Consider the following 22162-nt stretch of genomic DNA (forward strand, 5'->3'; position numbering starts at 1 on the left):
CAAGCAGTGTTTACAAAAATGTGTTATTGATACTTGTGAAACGTAATTAAATTTATTTTGTAATAATTGTTTGTACATTATGAGTAATTGAAAACGATAATGTAACAATAAAAACAAGAAAAAGACAAGGGTGAGGCAGAAAGCAGAGTTAAAAGTATGAAAGACTGAAGAGAAGCAAGCGTTAGGAAAGAAAGATGCAGCATATGGAGAAGGAATTGAAAAAGTAGTAAGAAAAGGGGTAAATGGAGAACAAGGAATTGAAATGGTTAAAAAAAAGAAAGACGCGTATATAAAAATTGAAAACTGAAAAGAAAAAGATGATAGGAAGGAAATAATGGAAATGGTAAAAAGGAGAGAGGAAGGTAATGTGTAGAAAGTGATGGAAGAGAAAGAACAAAGAAACGAATGGAGACTGATTGACAGCGTGAAGTGCGAAGGAATGGGAGGGAGAGAAGAGGGAGTAGACAGAAGGCTGCAGTCACCGGTTGCGGTCGCTGCTTGGCGATGTGCTTGAGCCGCTGCTTGTACAGCTTGTCGCGCTGCAGGAACGACTCGCGGGCGCCCGTCGCCGCCGCCGCCACAGCCGCGGGCCTGCGCACACGCAACCCAATGCACTCTTACAAATTCCACAATTACAAAAGTAACAAAGGCCTATATAGCTGTACATAGAAACCTTAGAACTGACAGAGCCTTATCAAGTAGCCGACAGATAGACAATTACAAATTTTAAGTATTTAAAAATGTTGACAACACACTGTTGACTGGTGACGAGTTAACTCGTCATGGGTTTTTTTGCATCACTGTTGTTATCTCTGTTGACGACCCTGCAGTGCAGCTGTTAATCAGTGTAACAAGCTGTTTTTCTCGCCTGTAAGAGCGGCCAAATCTTTTGTATATTTTATTTTTTATTTTTCATAATTAAAAAGTAATGAAGAATCTTTCAATAAATTGATTTGGCTCCGTGCGACTTCCGGCTATTCAGCAAACACGAGATACCAACGCTGATGATGAATACAGATCTTGAAGGCTATACTGCAAAAGACTATTCCTGTTTTTGTTTTGTACCGTTTTTAAGAATAAATAAAGAATTTACATTTTATAAACAAATTAATTTTACTTTTTGATCACAGTACCACATACATAATATTTCCGGCATTTGATTTGGCACATTCGTTACAAAAGACAGAGATATGCCTATATTCATTTTTACACTACACTACCGAAGCAAATGTGCGATAAAAACAACGCTATAACGAACCGAACCTAATCTTTGCCGTGAAGACACTTCAGCCCGATGTGCAAAATCAAATGCCGAGTACACACAAAAAATCACACTAACATATATACACACTATGTGATTATGAATTCAAAAATGAATATAACAATACTAATAAAACAGACAAAGGTACAAATCTCGTCTGCCTTGAACCAGGAAAACGCGATTTCCTCGTACCACACGCCACTGTTACCTTATCGCGGTAAACACATTCGTCTGCCGCTACATTACTAAGCAGTTACTTAAAACTAAGTTCAAATCAAACTATATGACGTCAACAGCTTAGATTACTTGAGGGCGTGGTCAAAAAATTAAAGAATGCTCTCGTATCATCTTTCCAGCTGCAGAACATCCACAGCTAGACATTGACCTCTAATAAAACTTTTTAAAGGACCTGCCGATGATCTAAACTCCACATAGACCCATCTATCTATATTTAATGGAATCCGGAGTTACCTTGCGGAAGTCCATCCTAAGTAAGAAAAGGACCAATATATAGCAACTTCCGCACATGCAGTGGTAGTCCTGCAACCGAGTAGGTGTTTGGCACTAATCGGTGTAACATAACTCCTGAAGATGCCCCGTGGAGGGGTGAAACACGTGTTGAGTGAATTAACGGTGGCGGTTGTGTAGTTTGCATTGTTTGCCGCATACGCATTTATTAGCGGGCTAGCGGGCGGTGCACTTTGTTGCACGACTACCAATGCATGTGCGGAAGTGGCTAAATATTGGTCCTTTTCTTACCATCTATCTATGTCTACCAAATGCCTTTTCTTACCAATACACAAGACTATATCGAATATGCCACTACTTCTTTATTTAAATACTGTAAGCTATTTTAAACAGATATTTCATTGACTGCAAAGTTTAAATTCTTTAAGGTCCTTAAATATGGACCTTCAGGAGGAAACTACACTTTAGCTGAACAGAGCAATGAACTGTCTTCACACATTAAACTTACTAATGCAAGGAGGCTCTTGGCTTGGCTTGGCTCTCAGGCTTGATGCTACTGCTTATGCCGTTAGGATAAAACGCTACTTCTATATTGATGCTAAGATATTGTATTTTAGACATTTCTACAGCATTATGTTCTTGCTTGCTTTGGGGGTAGAGTTGCGGATATTGAAAATATATTTGTTTTGCAAAAGAGACCCATACGAGCTATTTACAGCTAGGAGCCGCCAATCTTCTTGAAGAAGCTATTTAAAGAGGTCTATATTGTTATAGTGACTTCAAAATATATTTATGATAATATTTTGTACGTAAACAATAATTGTAATAAAATAAAAAATAGATGACTTCCATGCTGTAAGTAAGAAAAGGACCAATATTTAACAAGCAGTAGTAGTCGTGCAACAAAGTGCACCGCCCGCCAGCCCGCTGATAAATGCGTATGCGGCAAACAATGCGAATCACACAACCGCCACCGCCTAATTACTCAACACGTGTTTCACCCCTCCACGGGGCATCTTCAGGAGTTATGTTACACCGATTAGTGCCAAACACAGAATTTGTTGGCACTAATCGGTGTAACGTCCTTTTCTTACTTAGGATGGACTTTCGCAAGGTAACGCCTGATTCCATTACATAATGTCGCTTTGCTAAGTTAAATTCACACGACTACATCTTCAACAAGTTTTTATTTCTAATCAACAATATATTCACCTTTGTCAACCACCTTTTGACGTCTAGTATACGAAAACAATGCAGGAGCGGTAACAAATCAATCGATTTTTCTGTAAAATATGTCGACAGAAACGACATTACTTTCTATAAATCTAGAGTAAGTTTATTTTGAATTATTCTCAGATAATGATATCATAAAAGTAACCGATATAAGCTGACGGATTGATAAGTCGATGTTACTTGAACAGGCTGTATAGAATATGTAGCTTTTGGAGGCTTTAGTTTTAGTAGCGAGGACCACGCACTAGCACAATCGTGGAAGTGGCAGTCATAGACCACAGACCGCGCAGATGCCTCTGGGGTCTTAAGGTTTTAGAGTGGGACCACGCATAAGATATTACTTTTCTGTCCCTCTAAAATATGAATGGGTTAATCAATAATCTAATATATAAAATTCTCGTGTCACGGTGTTCGAACTTGAACTCCGAAACGGCTTGACCGATTTTTACCTAATTTTACATGCGTATTCAGTATGTCTGAGAATCGGCTACTATCTATTTTCCATACCCCTAAGTGATAAGGGTGGTCCACCCCTAAATTTTATTTTTAATTTTTTAGACAATTTTTTTGGTTTTTATTTTATTATGTTACAGCATACAAAAATACATAGAAACCTAAATTTTCACCCATCTACCATCAACCCTTATCTTACATTTGTTAATTAAAAACTTTAATTTTTTTTGCAAAACAACGTTTGCGGGATCAGCTAGTGTTCATATAAGGCTGTAACAGCTTATGATAATAAGATAAATAAATAACTTAAAATACATAACTCGGAACAAAGTCAAAATTAGAACAATACATTTCAATACATTATTATTGATTAAAATAGTTTACATTTATAAAAGGATTCTTACGCGTCTTTCTTTTAGCTAACTTACTTCTATAATCATCATACTTATCACCACTTCAATCATAACACCCCCACAGCTGGACATCAACCTCTCCGACATTAATAAAGTGGTTTGTCCACATTACAAATGAAATTTCTAAGCTTCATTTTTTTAATGGCCTCGAAGTCTACGATAGAACCTTAAAACCCTGACGGTCATATGTACACTGGTCTTACCACTGCTACTACTCCTTGCTATTTCTATTTCATCGCTCATTAAGGAGATGCTATGGGTTCTGATACAACTCTTGAAGAGATGCTTCTTCATTAGTCATTGTCTAAATTAATGATGATAAAATATTCCATGTTATTGATTATATGAAAACTTTCAACTGGTGGACAATATATGGCAGGCGAGACATCGCGTAAATGTCCAATATTGGGTCTGGAAAGGTAGGTAGGTTGCCCACAAAGTTAAGATCACTGGACCTTTTTTTTTTTTTGGTCCCCGCTGTTGGGGACCTCTCGTTCCCCTATCTCGTGTGGGACAGGGACTTTTTATTTCTAGTAATTTATTCATATTTTTTATTATTATCATTCTTCTCTTTCATGATTCATCTTATCTGTTGTACTGTTTCTTTCATTCTACAATTTTCCCAGTCTTTCTCTTTCATTCCATTAGCCATACATCCATCCTCAACCACTACATTCTAGGTTTCCTTACTATTTTATTTTGCGACATTATTTATTGTTCAAATATTTAATACGTATTTTCTTTGTAATTATCATCTTATATTATACTATTTATTGCACTTAATCACTGGACCTTACAGTGGGTGATGGTAAAACCTAAAATAAAAATACAAACTTGACAGGTGTTTTAGCCAACTTCCCCTTCTTCCTGGTCTTCGGCGACTGCCACCATCGTCGCCGGACCTCCCGTGCCTCCGCCTCACTTATATCCCTCAGGTTTACCATCACATACGCACACATAGACACACACTAAACCGATTCCAACATCTGCTTCGAAATATTCACACGAAACATACGAAATGCCAAATGCCAATTATTCAGAAATACCCGCACGCGTGTGTTTTCCTCGTGACGTTCAAATCGACACTACTAGCGGTTTACGAACGACAAATGTCATTTCATTTGATTTAATTTAGGGTACCGTGAGTATATTACTCGACCCAATCTTTATAATTTTTTTACGTACATAAGAATATAAGAATCAATAATGTATATATATACACACATTATTTATTCTTACCGATAATATACCGTAGTCTAAAGTTAAAAAAAATTATAAAGATTGGGTCTAGTAATATAGTATATATATATATATATATATATATATATATATATATATCGCTTCTAAAGTATAACTTCAATAAAAAAAAATTCCCTCACATACAGAAAAAAAATAAAACCAAATAAAATTAAAATTAAAACCTTCCTTAACAGTTATTCTTTCTACTGTGCCAATGAAATAAAATGGAAAGATCCAAAAAAACTAAACGAAATATATTTCCTCAAAGTACAACAATTTGCTACTGTATTACGCGGGGATTACCCGTGTTAGATTTATTACAATTTATATGCACTCTAAATAAATAAATAGTATTTATTACTTTGAGCCAAATAGCACGAATATCGCCACTTCGACCTTGAAATTCTGTACTTAAAAACATCGACTGGGAAGTTCCACACAAGACATTCGCCCACCGGTGTACAACAATATAGCCATGACGATAACATTTTCGACCTGATTAGATATCTAGATATGTATCCATTTAAGCCGTTTTCATTGTTTTTTGGTTCATTACGCGATAGACAAAAATAAAACGCGTTTATAACTGTAGCGTGAAACAGTTTCATAGTGAATACGGAACCCGCATATTTTAAAACGATTCGCGCTTGACGTCATCAAATTTCGATCTACCCAATCGTCTTCGACAATCACCTGCAGAGATCGTGACGCGTGTGATAACGTTATCAATCGACGCGCCTTCCCACTAGTGAGCAACTCTATTTACTCGACCTCGTAAATACTTTCAATTAAATGTACTCCATGCAATAAAATTAAAAAAAAAAAAACATTTTAAATATTGGAACTTTTAACTCTACTCTGCTTCGCAAGGTGTTATATTTGTGTAGAAGAAGCAGGAAGAAATTCCAAAACAACACATGTTTTAATAAAGTTTAACACAGATGTATACATATACACTTTATATATAGCCTAAATGAAATCAAAACAATCAGGCGACATCACTGCCAAGGATTCCTGTCATTTAAATATTCCTTTATTAAATTAAAAGCCTTTTATTCAATTTCCTTTTATTATGCGTTTTGAATTTTGTAAAATTTATAAAATCTGCATTTATTACAAATGAATAAGACCTTTTGAACTTACTTTCGTACAATCAGTTTTTAGTTAAGTAAGAAAAAGACCAATATTTAGCCACTTCCGCACATGCAGTGGTAGTCGTGCAACAAAGTGCACCGCCCGCCAGCCATAAATGCATATGCGGCAAACAATGCGAATCACACAACTGCCACCGTTAAACCACTCAACAAGTGTTTCACCCCTCCACGGGGCATCTTCAGATGCTCCTTCATGTGCGGAAGTAGCTAAATATTGGTCTTTTTCTTACTTAGGATGGACTTCTGGAAGGTAACGCCTGATTCCATTAAAATGAAAATTTTAAACCATAAGCAATGAGCGTCTATCGACTAATACGAATATGGTGATGATGATAGACTTTACCAACTACCTTCGCAGTTAAATGAGACATTCTCCGATGGACCAAAATAATTCGCCTCCATGGTTCATTTGTATGATACTTGTTCAATAAACCTTCCAAACCTATCAGATTCAGCTGCGTGATAATGACAATATGACAGAGTTTCAAGGTCACACAGAGGACAATACAGATGGCTAAGCTCGGAACCACCAAGATCACTAGTGGGGGGCTACCGACACCTTAAAAGCCTATTCCAAAGAATATATGGTTGTATCATTATCACAGTGCACTGACCTGCAGTCGAGACAAAGCGCAGCGGCGACGAGAGCAGCGTGTAACGCGCGATGCGCCGGCGCAGACTGGGCGCCGCAGCAACCCAGCGCTGGACCACCAGCTACCGTCCGCACAACGTCGTACATTAGCCGCTCCACCACCACCTGTTCCTGCACACACAAACCATACACGCATCAGTCATGTTCAACAAAACGGTACGTCAGGAATGTCCAGGAACTCCACTACATCCACTGATTACTGGCTGTAGATGTAATTATATCACTCTCTTTCTCTATCTCTCTTTTCAGCCGATGGACGCCCACCGCAAGACATAGGCCTCCACTAAAAACCGCCTACTTCTGAATAAAATAACCTTACTACTGGGAGAGAAAAAGAGATTACAATGTACACCAATACCTCATTTTGCATCGTGGTTACGTTCCTAAAACACACGAAGCAAAATTGAAATGCCGCAAAGTAAATTAGGATATTCTATAGCAAACCATGTAAAGATCGATGATAGGTTCCAGGGTCACGAAAATACTGCTTTTTAAAAAGAAAATTAAACAAAGTAAACATTAAATAAAACAACAAAAATAATATAACTCTGCTAATAAATAAATTGGAAAAATTTATACCGTTTTTGTAACCAGAAACAACACGTTAAAATTTATATAATTTTTTTATTCTCTTTTAAAAAAAGCTCAACTCTAAAATTAGCAAAACAAAGTGAAAATAAAACTGTATTAAAATTGCGTTGATTTTTAGTTAGAAAGGAAATCCCCGAGTTTTGATGGCATGGCGCATTTAGAAACAAAAGTGTTGCCATCTTATAGAAAAAAAAATTAAAAAGACTCAAACCCAAAACAACGCAACTTCGAAAATCTAACGGCGCACAGTGAAAATTAGAACTAATTAAGCAGCGACGCAACTTCGAGAAAAACGCAAAACGAAACGACGCAAAGCGTGGTATTGGTGTATAATTACCATGTTCACATCCTAAACCCACCAAGTGCCTAGGTTCTCTTGTTGTATCGCAATTATACAAGACCATTGTTGTTTTTTTTTGAGGGTACGATGAAGTTTCACACCCTCGGCACTCACGAACCTAACCTTTTAACTCAACATATGTCCATATCCCCTGGTACCAGGACTAAGGGTGGAAGTCTCACCTGCGCCTTGTCCACGTCGCACTTGTCCAGCACCGCGTCGTCGGGCCCGTACAGGGTGCCGAGTCCCACCTGCCTCTTCAGCTGGAACTCGCTGAGCTGCGCGGCCAGCTCTTCCTTCGCCTTCTGTCGCGCCTTGCGGAACACGTTGCGAAGCAGCTCTTCTTTCTGGTACTCTGCAGATCGTTCACCAATATTAACATCACCATAGCAGTATGATTTGGTTTGAATTTATCTCCTGTTCCATAGCTATTGTTAAAAACAATGCGGACATTTTTCCTAATGTTCAGGGTACACTGGGAATTCTCGAAGTACCTGCATCGGTTTAAGGTAAGGAGAGTCCCTCATGCTACTGCGACCTTGGGGTGGACCAGACACTAGTGCACCTGGTCACCTACTGTCCTGAAGACACAGGATCTCAAAATCGAAATAGAGGGAAAGATAAAATATTACAGTGAGATAATCAAGGAAGTTAAAAAAGGTCTGGTAAAAACATCAAATCCTAACAAAAATAAATATGAGGAAAAAAATGTATGATGTCAAAAATTTGATAAATAAAGTGATATACAAATTGGACCAAAGATTTAAGATTACCTAATTGTAGCTGCAATACTTTGAAGAATTGTATTCAAGAGAGTAAGGTGATGTATGAAAAGAGTAAAAGAATGAAATAATTGTAAAATAAAGCACCTGTTTCTCCCAAAATAGAATTGGACGAGCGCTCCTTAATAATTGGATCCGTAAAATTATAAACAATAAGTATTTGTTCACAATTTAAAATTTTTAGTGGTTGCTATTTTAATCAACATCACCTCAGCCAATCGACGCCCGCTGCAAGCTAGTATAGTAAATATACAAAATATTATCATAAATATATTATTAGTCCACTGTAATAAAATTAATGTCTTTAAACCAATTTCAAAAGAATATTCAAGGCATTAATCCACCCACAAAGCAAAACAGTAGATACAAGATATTTAATGGAATCAGGCGTTACCTTGCGAAAGTCCAGCCTAAGTAAGAAAAGGACCAATACACAATAAGAAAAGGACAATCCACTTCACACACAACACACTGTGTTTGGCACTAATCGGTGTAACATAACTCCTGAAGATGCCCCGTGGAGGGGTGAAACACGTGTTGAGTGATTTGACGGTGGCGGTTGTGTGATTCGCATTGTTTGCCGCATACGCATTTATCAGCAGGCTGGCGGGCGGTGCACTTTGTTGCACGACTACCACTGCATGTGCGGAAGTGGCTAAATATTGCTCTTTTTCTTACAGAAGATACAAGATATAAACTCACCGTTTAGCAAGACGTGGTCGATCTCGATTGCCATCTGTTCGTCGACTCCATTCAACTGTAACACCTAAATATTAAAAACTACATTAATTAACACGAAAGAAACCATTTTACTTCATTATACAGGGTGATTCGTTAAATCTTTATAGATATGAATGTACAGTGTCCGGCGATAAAAATTAAACCTCGAACTTTAGAAAGAGACAGTTGGCTAATTTCGGCTTCGTATATATCGTTATCTCTGTCGCACGAAATATAAACAGTCCAGTATATATTAGGAGTATGAAAATCTGGATCATATATATAAAGTACGATGATATCGCAACTGACCGCATGCGGCATTAGGAACGAGGAATGTATCTCGTAAGCCCAGCGGCGCAGCGTGGGCGTGGGCACGGCCGCCGTGCGGAACTGCTCCGTGAGCACCAGCACCAGCCACGCGCACGGACACCTGCGAACACAAGACAAATTTATCTGCGTACTAATTTACACAATAGGACTACGATTTATTACTCTCTTTCTTCTAGAACCTAACTATCTTTATATCTCTTGCTCTCGCTCTTTATCTCTCGCACTTTCTTTCTATCTTTATAATTCTATGTCTTTCCTAATATATGTCGACCTGCCTTTCTCTCTCAACTCTAAATGTTTCGTTCTCTATATACCTATCGCTCACACTCTATCTCTCTGCATAACTTGCTCTCTCTCTCTCTATCGCGCTCTCTCTCTCTCTCTCTCTCTCTCTCTCGCTCTCTATCGCGCTCTCTTTCTCTCTCTCTCGCTCTCTATCGCGCTCTCTTTCTCTCTCTTCATATTTTTTTATTTATATTGAACAAATAATTGTTATCATAACAGGATCATTTAAAATGACCACATATGTAGGTAATGAAAAGAAAATCAGGAAAGCTCAACTCAATAGAAACTTCAATCAGATTGAACTCCCCCTTAGAGCATACTTCAACTTAAAGCTACAAGGATTTCAAACATGCCCCGATTCTTTTACTGTCTCCCTAAAATAAATAAATAATTATTATTAATAGGCTCTGAATGAGACCTAGGTTTCTATCCTGTAGGAAACTAGTACATCCTTTCAATTGTCCCAATATCGTAAATTCCATTAAGGACATGCAGGTACCTCCTTTCGCCGATGAGCCAGTTCAGCAGCACGGCCATGCGAGCTCGGGAATCTCTGACGGAGCGGAGATTGGAGAACAGGCCGGAACAGCTCGAGTTCACCTGCCAGAGACAAATGATCATACAATTAATTCCATACAAGAATCTAGATCAGAAAAATTTTTTGTCGTTTCAGCTTCGAGTGCCGGTCTGGAATTCAAGTCAGGGAGGACACAATACCCTCCCTGATAGGCGGAGAATATAAAGAATCATTCCTATCCCTTTGCAAAGAAATAGCGGAAAGTGCAATGAAAAGAAACAAAACGTAAATATAGGAAATAAATATATATTAAAAAATTAAAATAGAAAATATAATTATTAACTATTAAAATATATAAATCTGTAATAAAAATTATTATAGTATAAGAAACAAAAATGTGAAATAAAAATAAAAAATAAAAAGCTATTGAAAATGTAAAAAGCAAGGGAAGAATGATAGATGATCAGAGGAAAAGAGAAAGACAGACGAATTGTGGCATGAAAGATTAGAACAGAAAGAAAGATTATGTGAAGAATGAAAGAAAAGAGAATGAAAATAAAATAACTAAGTGAAAAAATTTAATGCTTGTAAAGTCCCTATCCCAACATAAATAGGGGTACGAGAGGCCCCCAATAGCGGGGGGTCATAACAAAAAAAAAAAAAAAAAAAAAAAAAAAAAAAAAAAAAAAAAAAAAAAAAAAAAAAAAAAAAAAAAAAAAAAAAAAAAGCCCACGGCAAGACATGGAGATCGCAGTATGGTATTATGGTAAGCAGGTAACATCGCTGCCCATGCTTTTAAAACTTATTTATAATCTGTGGCAATTCTATATAATTAATGCACAGAGTGTGAATTATATAAGATTGCATCCTGAGAATCGAACCAGGACTTACCATAACAAGTCCTCTACCACTGGACTACCACTGCTCAAAACTTAATTAAGGTTAAGTACTTAAGCGATCAACCGAAAGCTACATCAAGTTGGCTATGATGACCAGTCCTGCGCTGCCTGTATCCAGCGACTTCCTGAAACCTCAATTACTTCATTGGTCTATCTAGAGGGGGGCGTTACCACGCCGCGTTAGCCGGCTCGTGGTCACCTTTTGGCTCCAGGGTCATCAGCTATATATATCTTCTTCTTTTCAGCCGATGGACGCCTGCTGCAAGGTTCAGACCTTCCCCAAGGATGGTCACGATGACCAATCTTACGCTGCCCGCGTTCAGCGTCCTCTCCCGAACCTTGTGGTGTGCTCCCCTGAACTGTGTGGGGCCCAACCCTCGTTGCGTGTACCGGCTCCTGATCACCACCAAAATTTGGGCTCCAGCGGCCATCTCAATCTCATCTTTCCAACTGCCACTTCAGATCTACGGATCTCTTTCGATTCGATCTCACAGCGAAACTCCCAGTATGACCTCTATTGCTCTCTGGGTGACCTAGTCTTTTTTGACCTAGAGGCCCGTCATATGTGACCACGTCTCTGATCCGAGTGTCTGGCCCTCATATATATATATCAAAGTCAAACTTGCTCTCTGGGTGACCTAGAGCCGTTTTTGACCTTGAGACCCGTCATATGTGACCACATCTCGGATCCGAGTGTCCAGCCCTCATATTTAAGTGAAACTATCTAAATCAGGAGGAATTAACGAAATTGTTATACCTTTGATATGATTACAAAACTCTTTGCTGTCAATCAAAAATCACACCTCTCGCTCTTACACATTACACATATATATAGCAACTTACGGAGGTAGGCGGGTCGTCTTCTTCCATAGATATGATCGCACGCTGGGGATCCACGCACGGCTGCAGACAAACAAACTTAACGTCTATCAAGTGAGATATTTTTTATTCTATATAATACATCGAATAAAGACTACAAGATACATTAACTGTACTGTATTGACCAGACATACAATAATTTCTTAAAATAAATCTTGATTTTCTTACATTACACTAGAATTAACCCTCTCCCTCTCCCCCGCTTAAAGTTCTGAAGTGGAGAATACCGTCGTGGACGTCCTTACATAAGGATAAAATCGAAAGAAGCTTTTTGAAGGCCATTTCATACCGATCCTATCGCAAATCTATGGGGTAATTTGAATGTTGACAGGACCCTGATTCCTTGGTGAACATCCTGGTGCTCATATCGAATTTTAATTCAGCTAATGAAACATGTAAGTAATATTTAAATTCCCTAGTATTATTACCGTAGTCGCACTAATTTAGTGTATATAAAAATTGTAAAGATTGGTTCACATGTGACAAATTTTTGAACTGATGCTTTTTGGTTGATTCAGAGGAGTTGGTAATATCTGGTGATACTGACCTGCGTGTTGTGTGCGTAGGGCGGCGGCGGCGTGCCGGGCGGCTCCCACGCTCGTTCTGGACAGCTGTTCTGATCCACGCACGCTGCCAATCAAACGGAATCCTTACAGAAATATACCTTTCCTCGAGCCGTGAATACAGACCATTTGTTTTATTAACACGTTGATTGCCAGGGTCATTTTTAAAAATTTCTCGTTCAGGCCAACGTCACCCACTTATTAGAATAATCCAAAAATGAAAAAAAAACTAATTTTATTTAAAGAAACAAATAAGACAATTAGTCATAATAAACATAATTAAATCTTTTTATTTCATTATTTGTGTTTTTTTTTTTGGTTATTACACGTAAAATTTTAATCTTTAATAATATAGTTTATAACATTAAAAAAATAATATTACCTATCTCCTTTATTTTGATTCTCTCCATTCATTTTGAAAATTTCTCTTACCCCTTCCTATATAATAAAAATATACCCATGCAAAGTGGGTGACGCGGGCTTGAACAGAAAATTTTCAGTCACCCATATATGGGTGACATAGCAGTGAACGTGTTAATAAAGTGTCTAACCACAATCAAAAAAAACTCCAGTGTATTTATAACTCTGAGGTTAATTATAAAGAACTGGCTATGCACGCGACTTCATTTGGGTGGAATTTATAGAACTTTTTTTAAAAAATAAAGTACCCTAAGTTACTTCCTATTGGCATAAGCTATCTGCCAGTATAAGTCCTGTCAAAATCGGTTCAGCCATTGCAGAGATTAGCCTGTACAAATTGGCAGACAGAAATTAAAAATGTGATTTTGTTAATACAGTAATACCCCGCTATACGTGAGGGATACGTTTAAAAAAAAAATCGCGTTAACTGAAATTCGCGTATAACGAGGTTTATGATTAAACATAGTCAAAAATTGTTACAAAAAAATACACATCATTTTAATCAATCACTTTAATTCTAGGAACACTTTATGCAATACAAACTCTTATTTTTTACGGAAAAATACATCTATTGTCTTTTGGGTAACGTTCTTGTAAAATATGTTCATAACACCCAACACTGTTTTTAATTGTTTGACAGATGGTCAAGACACCATAGAGAAGTTGATGACTACATTATATTTATACGCACTCTTTCGCGTCATTCGAGGCATTTGAGCGCGATATTTGCAATTCGCGTTATAGTGAAACCGCGTATAACGGGGTCGCGTAAAGCGGGGTATTACTGTATACATATCCATGTGCATGTAGTATGCGGTTATTTTATTATTATAAATAGACACTCAAATTTAATTTATTTCTATATATGTATAATATTGATTGTAATTGAATTTCTATAACTATTGAAGATCCTTGGCAACTAATAATTAAAAATATATGTCTTTCGATATAACTTATGTATGTCAAGAACTAAAACAGTGAAACACTTATACCGACTCATCAAGATATCTTCAAAACCATAAGGTTTAGATATTTAAAATTTTGTATATATATTACTTTAGGTAAATAGAGTTCAACTAAGAAAGGATTTTACTAAACTCCATCCGGCAAGAAATTGAGGAGCTTTTGTAGATATTAAACTTAGAATATTTTTTGGCTTGCTAAAAATTAAAAAAAAAGGATTTAATAAAAGCGAGTGGGAGACAAAGTGATAAGAGTATTTTTAAAAGTAGTATTCTTCTCTGATCAACACATATTTGGACACTTCGTATAATACCCGGCGATAAATATTTCACATCGACCTTTAGAAAGAGACAATCGGCTAATTTCGGCTTCGTAGAGCGTTATCTCTGTCGCATGAAAAACAGCGACTAACTAAACGTCACATAGGTAGTGCGGAACAGAGATAGTGCTCTACAAAACCGAAATTAGACGATTGTCTCTTTCTAAAAGTCGATGTGCAACATTTATTGCTTGGTATTGTAACTTTAATATAAAATATAGTCACACCTTTAAGACAAATTATATGCCAGTTTCTATTAAACTGGGATCTTTTTAGGTTCTTCTCATATATACTTTGACCAAAACTGATTTATACGGACATGTATATATGAAGGTCTATAATAGTTACGGTATAGTTTAGGTGATGAAATCTATTATCTTTATTTGATACAAAAACATAAATAATACTGTGATCAAAAGGTAAGATGAATTTGTTTATAAAATGTAAATTCTTTATTTATTCCTCCAAATAAATTTCATCACCTTCAAAGTAATCCCAGACCGATAAGACACATTTGCCAACGCTTTTTCCGTTCTTCTAAACATTCAGATTAGTCTTCCAGTACAACCTTCAAGACCTTCGATTCGGCTTTTTATTTCCTCTATCGTAAATAAGTCCCCGCATTTACCATTTCAGTTTACTGAATAGCCACAAGTCGCACGTGGTCAAATCAGTAAAACACAGTGGTTGTGGAAAAATTTCAGTCTAGTAGTTTTTGGGAAAAATGTATTATTTATTTTACTTTGAAAATTTTACATTTTTTTAAATTATTCACCGTCACAGCTATCAGTCTAAATCACCACTGATGCAGAAGAAAGTACTTACGGCGCGGAAGCTCGTGGTCCAGGTGTTCTGGTGAAGACTGGCTTCTGGCATGCAGTATGGGCAACGCACCTCGGTTGTCAGTCTGGAAGCATTGCAAGCTATATAAGCTTATATACACGCAATTGCAATGTAATTTAAATATAGTACCTGGCGATAAATATTGCACATCGACACGAAAGAGACAATCGACTAATTTCAGCTTCGTAGAGCATTATCTCTGTCGCACGAAACACAAACAGTCCGGTATCTATTAGGAGCTGTTACAACAAGTATAATTTGCTTCTTTTGATAATTATTTTAATCTTCCTATTATAGTTAAAACATTACACTAATATGAAATTTAAAAGGCAGTGAAAATAAATACGTATGTGAAGAGATGACATAAAAAGCTAGGATGAATAAATGATATTTAAAAAAAAGCTTTGGCAGTAGAAACGGTGTATCAGATCAACAGTGTATATCTAATCTCTGTGTATATCTATCTTATGCTATATTTGATTTGCAAAATTAATCTATATACGCAATTAAATACATTTATTCCAGGCTTACATAATTTTTTAAAATTATGTCTGTTGACTAACGCTATAGGCAGTGACGAGTCCCTGAAATTTGTGTCGTCATGGGATGTACCTCGATAGTTGTTCACCGGAGTGTACCAGGGTACGATAATAGAATACAAAGAAAGGTTATGTTCATTCGGATTCCAGCAGCAAAGCTTCCAGGTTTACCTGCAAGGGCGGCGGCGGCACGTTGACGAGCGGGTAGCTCATCTGGAGCGCTATAGAGTTAGGCTGCGGCCCGTCCAGCTCTCCGTCAAGCGAGTGCGAGGATCGACGCAGCGGATGCATCTGCTGCAGCTGTTGCAGCTGCTCCTTCTGTGGGGGGCGCTTGGCGTGCGGCGGGCTGCGCTTGGGACGCTCCGTGGAGCGAGGCGGCAGCGGCGGCGGTGCGTTGTCCAGACAAGTGGTAGGGACCAGTGGAACTGTGTTTGTGTGGATGTGGGAGGGAGCGAGAGGGGAGGTGAGGGGCGAGAGCGGTGTAAGCGGAGTGAGCGGCGCGTCGTTGCGTGCGCGAGCCTGCCGCAGGTTGCGGAGGCTCTGCCCGGTGAGGTTGCTGAGCGAACGCGGCAGACCGCTGAGGAAACCGGCGCGCGGTGTTCCCGGCGCCTGCGAGCTGGACGCGCTCTCGCCCTGCGCAACCGCCACGGTCAACAAATCCAACAGAACCCATCAACACGGCGCACGGGGCATCACTTGTACCTACTTTTACATTCGATTGATGACGACTTACGGATCTGAGACGTGGTTACCGAAAGGAGAGTCCAGCCAGAGAAAGAGTCAAGAGTCCAGTCCAGTCCAATGGAGACAGCTGTGCTCGCCGGAACGAGGGGGATAGACAAACTTCAAGCCCAATTCCCAATTTTTCGTTTACGTTTTGTCAATCTACAGTGACATCTACAACATCGCAACCACCTCTCATAACATACGTGATTACCTAATAATTATTTACTCAACCCTCAACACCACATAATCATCAGCTCTATGATAACAATCTGGCTGTAAACATCTTCTAGGTCACCCAGAGAGCAATGATTGATGACGACTTATGGATCTGAGATGTGATCACCAAAAGGCAACTCCAATGAGAGCAATGGAGATAGCTATACTCGGCAGGACAAGGAAGACAGACAAACTTCAAGCCACCTACAGCATCACGACCAGCTTTCATAATATACGTGTACACCTAATAATTATGTAATCAACCCTCTACACCCTATAATCATCAGCTCTTTTTTTTATACCCTGCCTTTGGGGGGAGGACAGGGGTAAGTGGGATTCCTACCCACTAACCCCCCCCCCCCCCGGTGGTCACCCTCTGCGCTAAACGGGGGACCGCGGTATCTCCCGGTCAGGGATCGCCACGCGGTCTTCCCTCGCGCCGTGCTATTTTTCGATAGCCCGTCCCGGGGTATGCGTGGATACGCTACCCCCGAAACCCTCGTGGTGGTGGTACTATCGCGATGGTTCGAGACCACGTCGAACCATCGTCCGCCTCAGAGTCGCCGAAGCTAGTGGGAGTTTAGGGCCCCCACCCTAAACTCCCGGATAATCATCAGCTCTATGATAACACTATGGCTGTAAAGAACTTCCAGGTCACACAGGAGAGCAATAACGATGTCCATGGTATCATAAATGAGGAGATCTACAGAAAAAGTAGTCATAGGCAAGTATTGCTCGTTTAAAGTGGGTGGAGCTCATTGCTCATGCAACAAATGAAGAGGACGAATGGTTATAGAATGGAGTCCTTGAGAGTCTGTTGGACAGTTGACATAATCAAGGTTGATCTTTGAGGAAGGTATATGCCTTACACTGAGCGAGTATCGGCTAACAAAATTAATAGCTTTGATTCCTATGTCTATATACAGTTGGCTTTGAATTAAAACGTGACAATTTCGCAGATAAATAAACCGAACAAAACACATAGGTAGACAAGATGTTCACAGAGACAAACATAGTAATGACATCTCTCTCTCTCTCTCTCTCTCTCTCTCTCTCGAGTTACAGTTACACACATAAACAACAAAACAGTGCGACACATAATATTACTAGTCTAAATAATCTAGCACAAATAAATGTTTTTCATTTATTTCTAAGATTTACATATTTCTTAAATAGAACCTCGAAGTCCACAGGAGGATCGAAAGAAGTCCACTTTCGTGTGACAAAAAATTCGTTAACTTTCAAAAATAGAAATTTAAAATGTTTCAAAAATCGCATATTCCATGAAATTAATTAACCAATAAGTTTGAAAAGTTATAATTCATATTTGGAACGATTGAATTTGAATTTGAATTTTCAAGAGAAGAAAGAGGTCCATAGCAAAAAAGTTTCGAAACTCTTTTAAATACAAATTATACTATATTTGAAAAACATTTATAAAGCTAACTTTAAAAACAAAACAGCAGCAACAAATAATAACTGCGAATGTGATGAAAAGGTGATGGTAAGTGCTGTCTTAGCGGTGATGTTACCTGCGCCGCCATCACAGTGTCGATCTCGTGCTGCAGCTTAGAGCAACGTTGCAGAGCCGCATCCAGCTGGGCTTGTTTTCTAACATCTGGAACTTTCTGCAGTTCGTCTGGAACGATATCTTACGTTAAAACAACCTCCTAAATTAAATATAAACTTAAATAATTTGTAAGGCATATTGTACACACACTTATTTACATATTCCGTAGATAAGTACAGCACCCGATCACAAATATTGCACATCGGCCTATGGAAAGAGACAATCGACTAATTACAGCTTCGTAGAGCGCTATCTCTGTCGCTCGAAATACAAACAGTCCGGTATCTATTAGGAGCTGTAAAACAGCGTTATCTCTGTCCCACACTACCTATGTGACGTTTGTCAGTCGTGCGACAGAGATAACACTCTACGAAGCCGAAATTAGCCGATTGTCTCTTTCCAAATGTATTGTACGGACTATCGGTGTATACGGTGAAACTTCACATCGCAGAACACACTGTGCCATCTACACTCCCCCTCCAACTCAGTCATGTCTTATTCTTTACTTTTTTGAGTCTTATTTATACATAGTATGCAAGGATATTCTTTTTCATGTACGGATGGACGCCTACTACAAGGCATAAGCCTTCCACAGATCGATCTACCCACGCAGGGTATACCAGCTCGTGGGTCGTCCCTCAAGAACCTTTCACGGCAACTTCACACGAGCAATTCTTCAAGCTACGTCGATGATCTTGATTCTATTGTGGATCTCCTCATTAAATAAATCTTATTACAGCATTCAAGAGTTTTTAGTTGATATGTGTGGAACTTGGTTTTTCGACTCATTTACATGATTGATATTATATACATGGATAAAATTTATTTGTAAAGAGCAACATTTTTGTTTCTGATATCAGCTCGTCATTCCCAGCCGGTGGCACAGACTGACACAGACTGACACAGACACAGACTGACTACACCAGTGTCTCCCAACGCGGGGCCCACGCTTCGGTAGAGGGCAGTTTGAAAGTGGACTTGACAAGAGTTTAACTCGAAAGATTAAAATGCCTTTTTAAATAAAGATTTTGAATTAAAGTTTTACGCTTCAAACGAAGAAAGATCTACTTTAAAATGAGTGACAAACTTAAAAAAAGAGATCTGGAAGGATTCTAAGAGACTGAGAGACTGAGAGGAGATTCTTATGCGGATCTCAATTTTAATTCAATCTCGCAGCGGAACCTTTATCACAGGCTGAAAGTTTCACCTGCTCAAAAATAATACTTTTGCATTTTATCTAATAAATGGACAATATACTCACTCCGCAGCTCTCTGATGTACTTCTGCTCCTTCTGCAGCATGAGCTTCATGGTCAGCATCTTTGATTCCTCCAACTGTCTCTGGTTCTCAGGCTGTGGGTTAATGTATATTTTTAATAATTTTTTATATGTTCTCATAGGTAAAATAAAATTGGGTAACCCCTTTAAAACTCTTTACATCTTTATTCAACCTTGAGTTAAGTTTTTACATCTATTTTCTATCATATATAAAGCTTTTGTACTATTTCCAATCATGGACATAGCTTTTACATCTATTTCCAATAATGCATCTTTATGCGACCTATTATTTCTAATCATATATATTATTCTAATCATATATTTTATTTATATTCCAATCATATAGAGCTTTCAAATCTATTTCCAATCTAGTTTAAAGAGACCACTCCGAGATATAACATTAACATTTTTTTTGATTCGATCGATTTCATTTTGGATCAAAAACTGTTTCCCGAAAGTGGGTTTAATTTATTATTTTTGAAACCTTTGATTCATGAAAAGAGCGTACCACACATTGACAATAACACCTTAAAGTTTTTACATCTATGATCATTTCGTATACTATGACAGTGTCAAATTTACTAAAAGTTAAAATAGATGGCGTTCATTACGCTGTAACTTCAGACTATGGCGATAGATGGCGTTGGTTGTCCATTGGCTATTGTTTTGCGCAGGCGGGCGCCATGTAGTTACCGGCTGTCGCTTTAAAATTCTCATTTGTCATTCCTGACTCGATCTCATGGAGAAATTCCGAACATACTTTCTCCATGACTCACAGCGACAATAAGCTTGCTAAAGAGCCAGACCACGTTTTATTAGTCATCACTGTGTACAAACACAAGTTTTACACCTTTGACTTAAGACACAGAAATATATGTATATTTTCGTCTTAAGACACTGAGATATATTGGACAAGTTGTTTCATAGTTCAACCTGCAGGCGGAAACCAAATACTACGTAATTATGATACCTCTGCCTGTTTTTAATTATCATTAGGTTCATTTAGCCTCCCCCATAAATTTCCAAAAGAACCGGAAGCGGCTTGCATACAGCCTTTTTCAACCGAAATAAGAAATTAAAGAATTGTAACATGTCAAATAAATATAAAAATAAAATTTTGTAGACAGCCCGGAAGGAACGGTGAAGAAAACGAGGAGATGTATGAAATGTAAACGAATGAATAGGAATGAGAGATGATGTAAGAAAAAAAAGAAGAGTGAATGTGAATGACGATGGGTATGACGAGTTAGTAAATAAGAAAGAACGTGGAAAATTTATTATTAAATTATTATCGGAATACAAACTCCGAAAAATGAAAGCTAATTGAAATAAACAAAGCCTCTTTTGACGACCTTTATCATCAATCCGTCTATCTGTTCTACAAGCTATAATGCTTTCCATCTGGTAATAAAAAAGTCAAAAATTTCCAGTGCATTCGTGTAGGTTCCAGAGTTTAATCGATAACAACTTGTCAGTAATTTCCTTTTGGTTCGGCTCTACACAAAACACAAACAATTGTTTTTTGTCTAAACTACCAGGTTTATTAAGAAAAGGACCAATATTTAGCCACTCCCGCACATGCAGTGGTAGTCGTGCAACAAAGTGCACCGCCCGCCAGCCCGCTGATAAATGCACGACTACCACCGCATGTGTGGAAGTGGCTAAATATTGGTCCTTTTCTTACTTAGGACGGACTTCCGCGAGGTAACGCCTGATACCATTAAATACCAGGTTCATGAAAAAATGATATATAATAACTTGGATTAATTTTTACCAGATCTATCGAAGAATAAAATAGAGTATAGACAGGATTCATATAGCGCGTTATATTGCCATAACAAATAAATTAAAACAAATCATCGAAAGAAACGTCTGCGTATGTTTGAACAGATGCAACCGCTTGCGCAGCGACCCTGATCCAATATCCAATACAATTGATTGATACAAATAAAAACACTTCAAATGAATTTTAAATAGAAAATTATTGCGTTTCAGATGAAAAGAGAAAACTATACAACGATTATTTACATCTCTTTCTTCTAGTTTCATGTTACACTTCTGTACTTATAAAGGAATTAATACAGACATATATGTTAAACCATCATATTTCATACAAAACTATAATTTAAGTTACAATTATACAGCGCGGTGTAGAGTAGATCATTATGTAAGCGGTGAGACAGCGATGACACCGATTACAAGACGCACATGAGATATTATAGAACAGACAGCTAGACTTTCGTCTGACTTTTTCGTCCTGCAACTCGGAAACTTCAGGAAGTGATTAACACTTGCACACACACTACAGTCACCACTTGTATGTAAGCGGTGAGACGGCGTAGACACCGGTTACAAGACGCACATGAGATATTATAGAACAGACAGCTAGACTTTCATCTGCCTCATCCATCCCGCGACTCGGAAACTTCAGAAAGTGATTAACACTTGCACACACACTACAGTCACCACTTGTATGTAAGCGGTGAGACGGCGAAGACACCGGTTACAAA

At 38.1% G+C, this 22162-nt stretch overlaps 1 protein-coding gene across 1 annotated transcript in view; it reads right to left on the bottom strand.

Moving 5' to 3' along the window:
• RhoGEF2 (Rho guanine nucleotide exchange factor 2) overlaps positions 1-22162 on the bottom strand; it is a 292722-nt gene that overhangs the window by 207019 nt on the left and 63541 nt on the right. The window contains exons 5-16 of the mRNA XM_068768213.1: positions 19637-19727; positions 18338-18444; positions 16035-16496; positions 15307-15388; positions 12764-12846; positions 12181-12240; positions 10421-10521; positions 9616-9736; positions 9289-9352; positions 7987-8159; positions 6836-6984; positions 483-591 (exon numbers count right to left, since the gene is read on the bottom strand). Coding sequence (XP_068624314.1) covers positions 483-591; positions 6836-6984; positions 7987-8159; positions 9289-9352; positions 9616-9736; positions 10421-10521; positions 12181-12240; positions 12764-12846; positions 15307-15388; positions 16035-16496; positions 18338-18444; positions 19637-19727 — 1602 coding nt within the window. The remainder of the gene's footprint in view (positions 1-482; positions 592-6835; positions 6985-7986; positions 8160-9288; positions 9353-9615; positions 9737-10420; positions 10522-12180; positions 12241-12763; positions 12847-15306; positions 15389-16034; positions 16497-18337; positions 18445-19636; positions 19728-22162) is intronic.

Source organism: Battus philenor, unplaced genomic scaffold, assembly GCF_028537555.1.
Source record: "Battus philenor isolate CCGP_79_NKW_IND1 unplaced genomic scaffold, ilBatPhil1.0.hap1 SCAF_25, whole genome shotgun sequence".
NCBI classification, from domain to species: Eukaryota; Metazoa; Arthropoda; class Insecta; order Lepidoptera; family Papilionidae; genus Battus; species Battus philenor.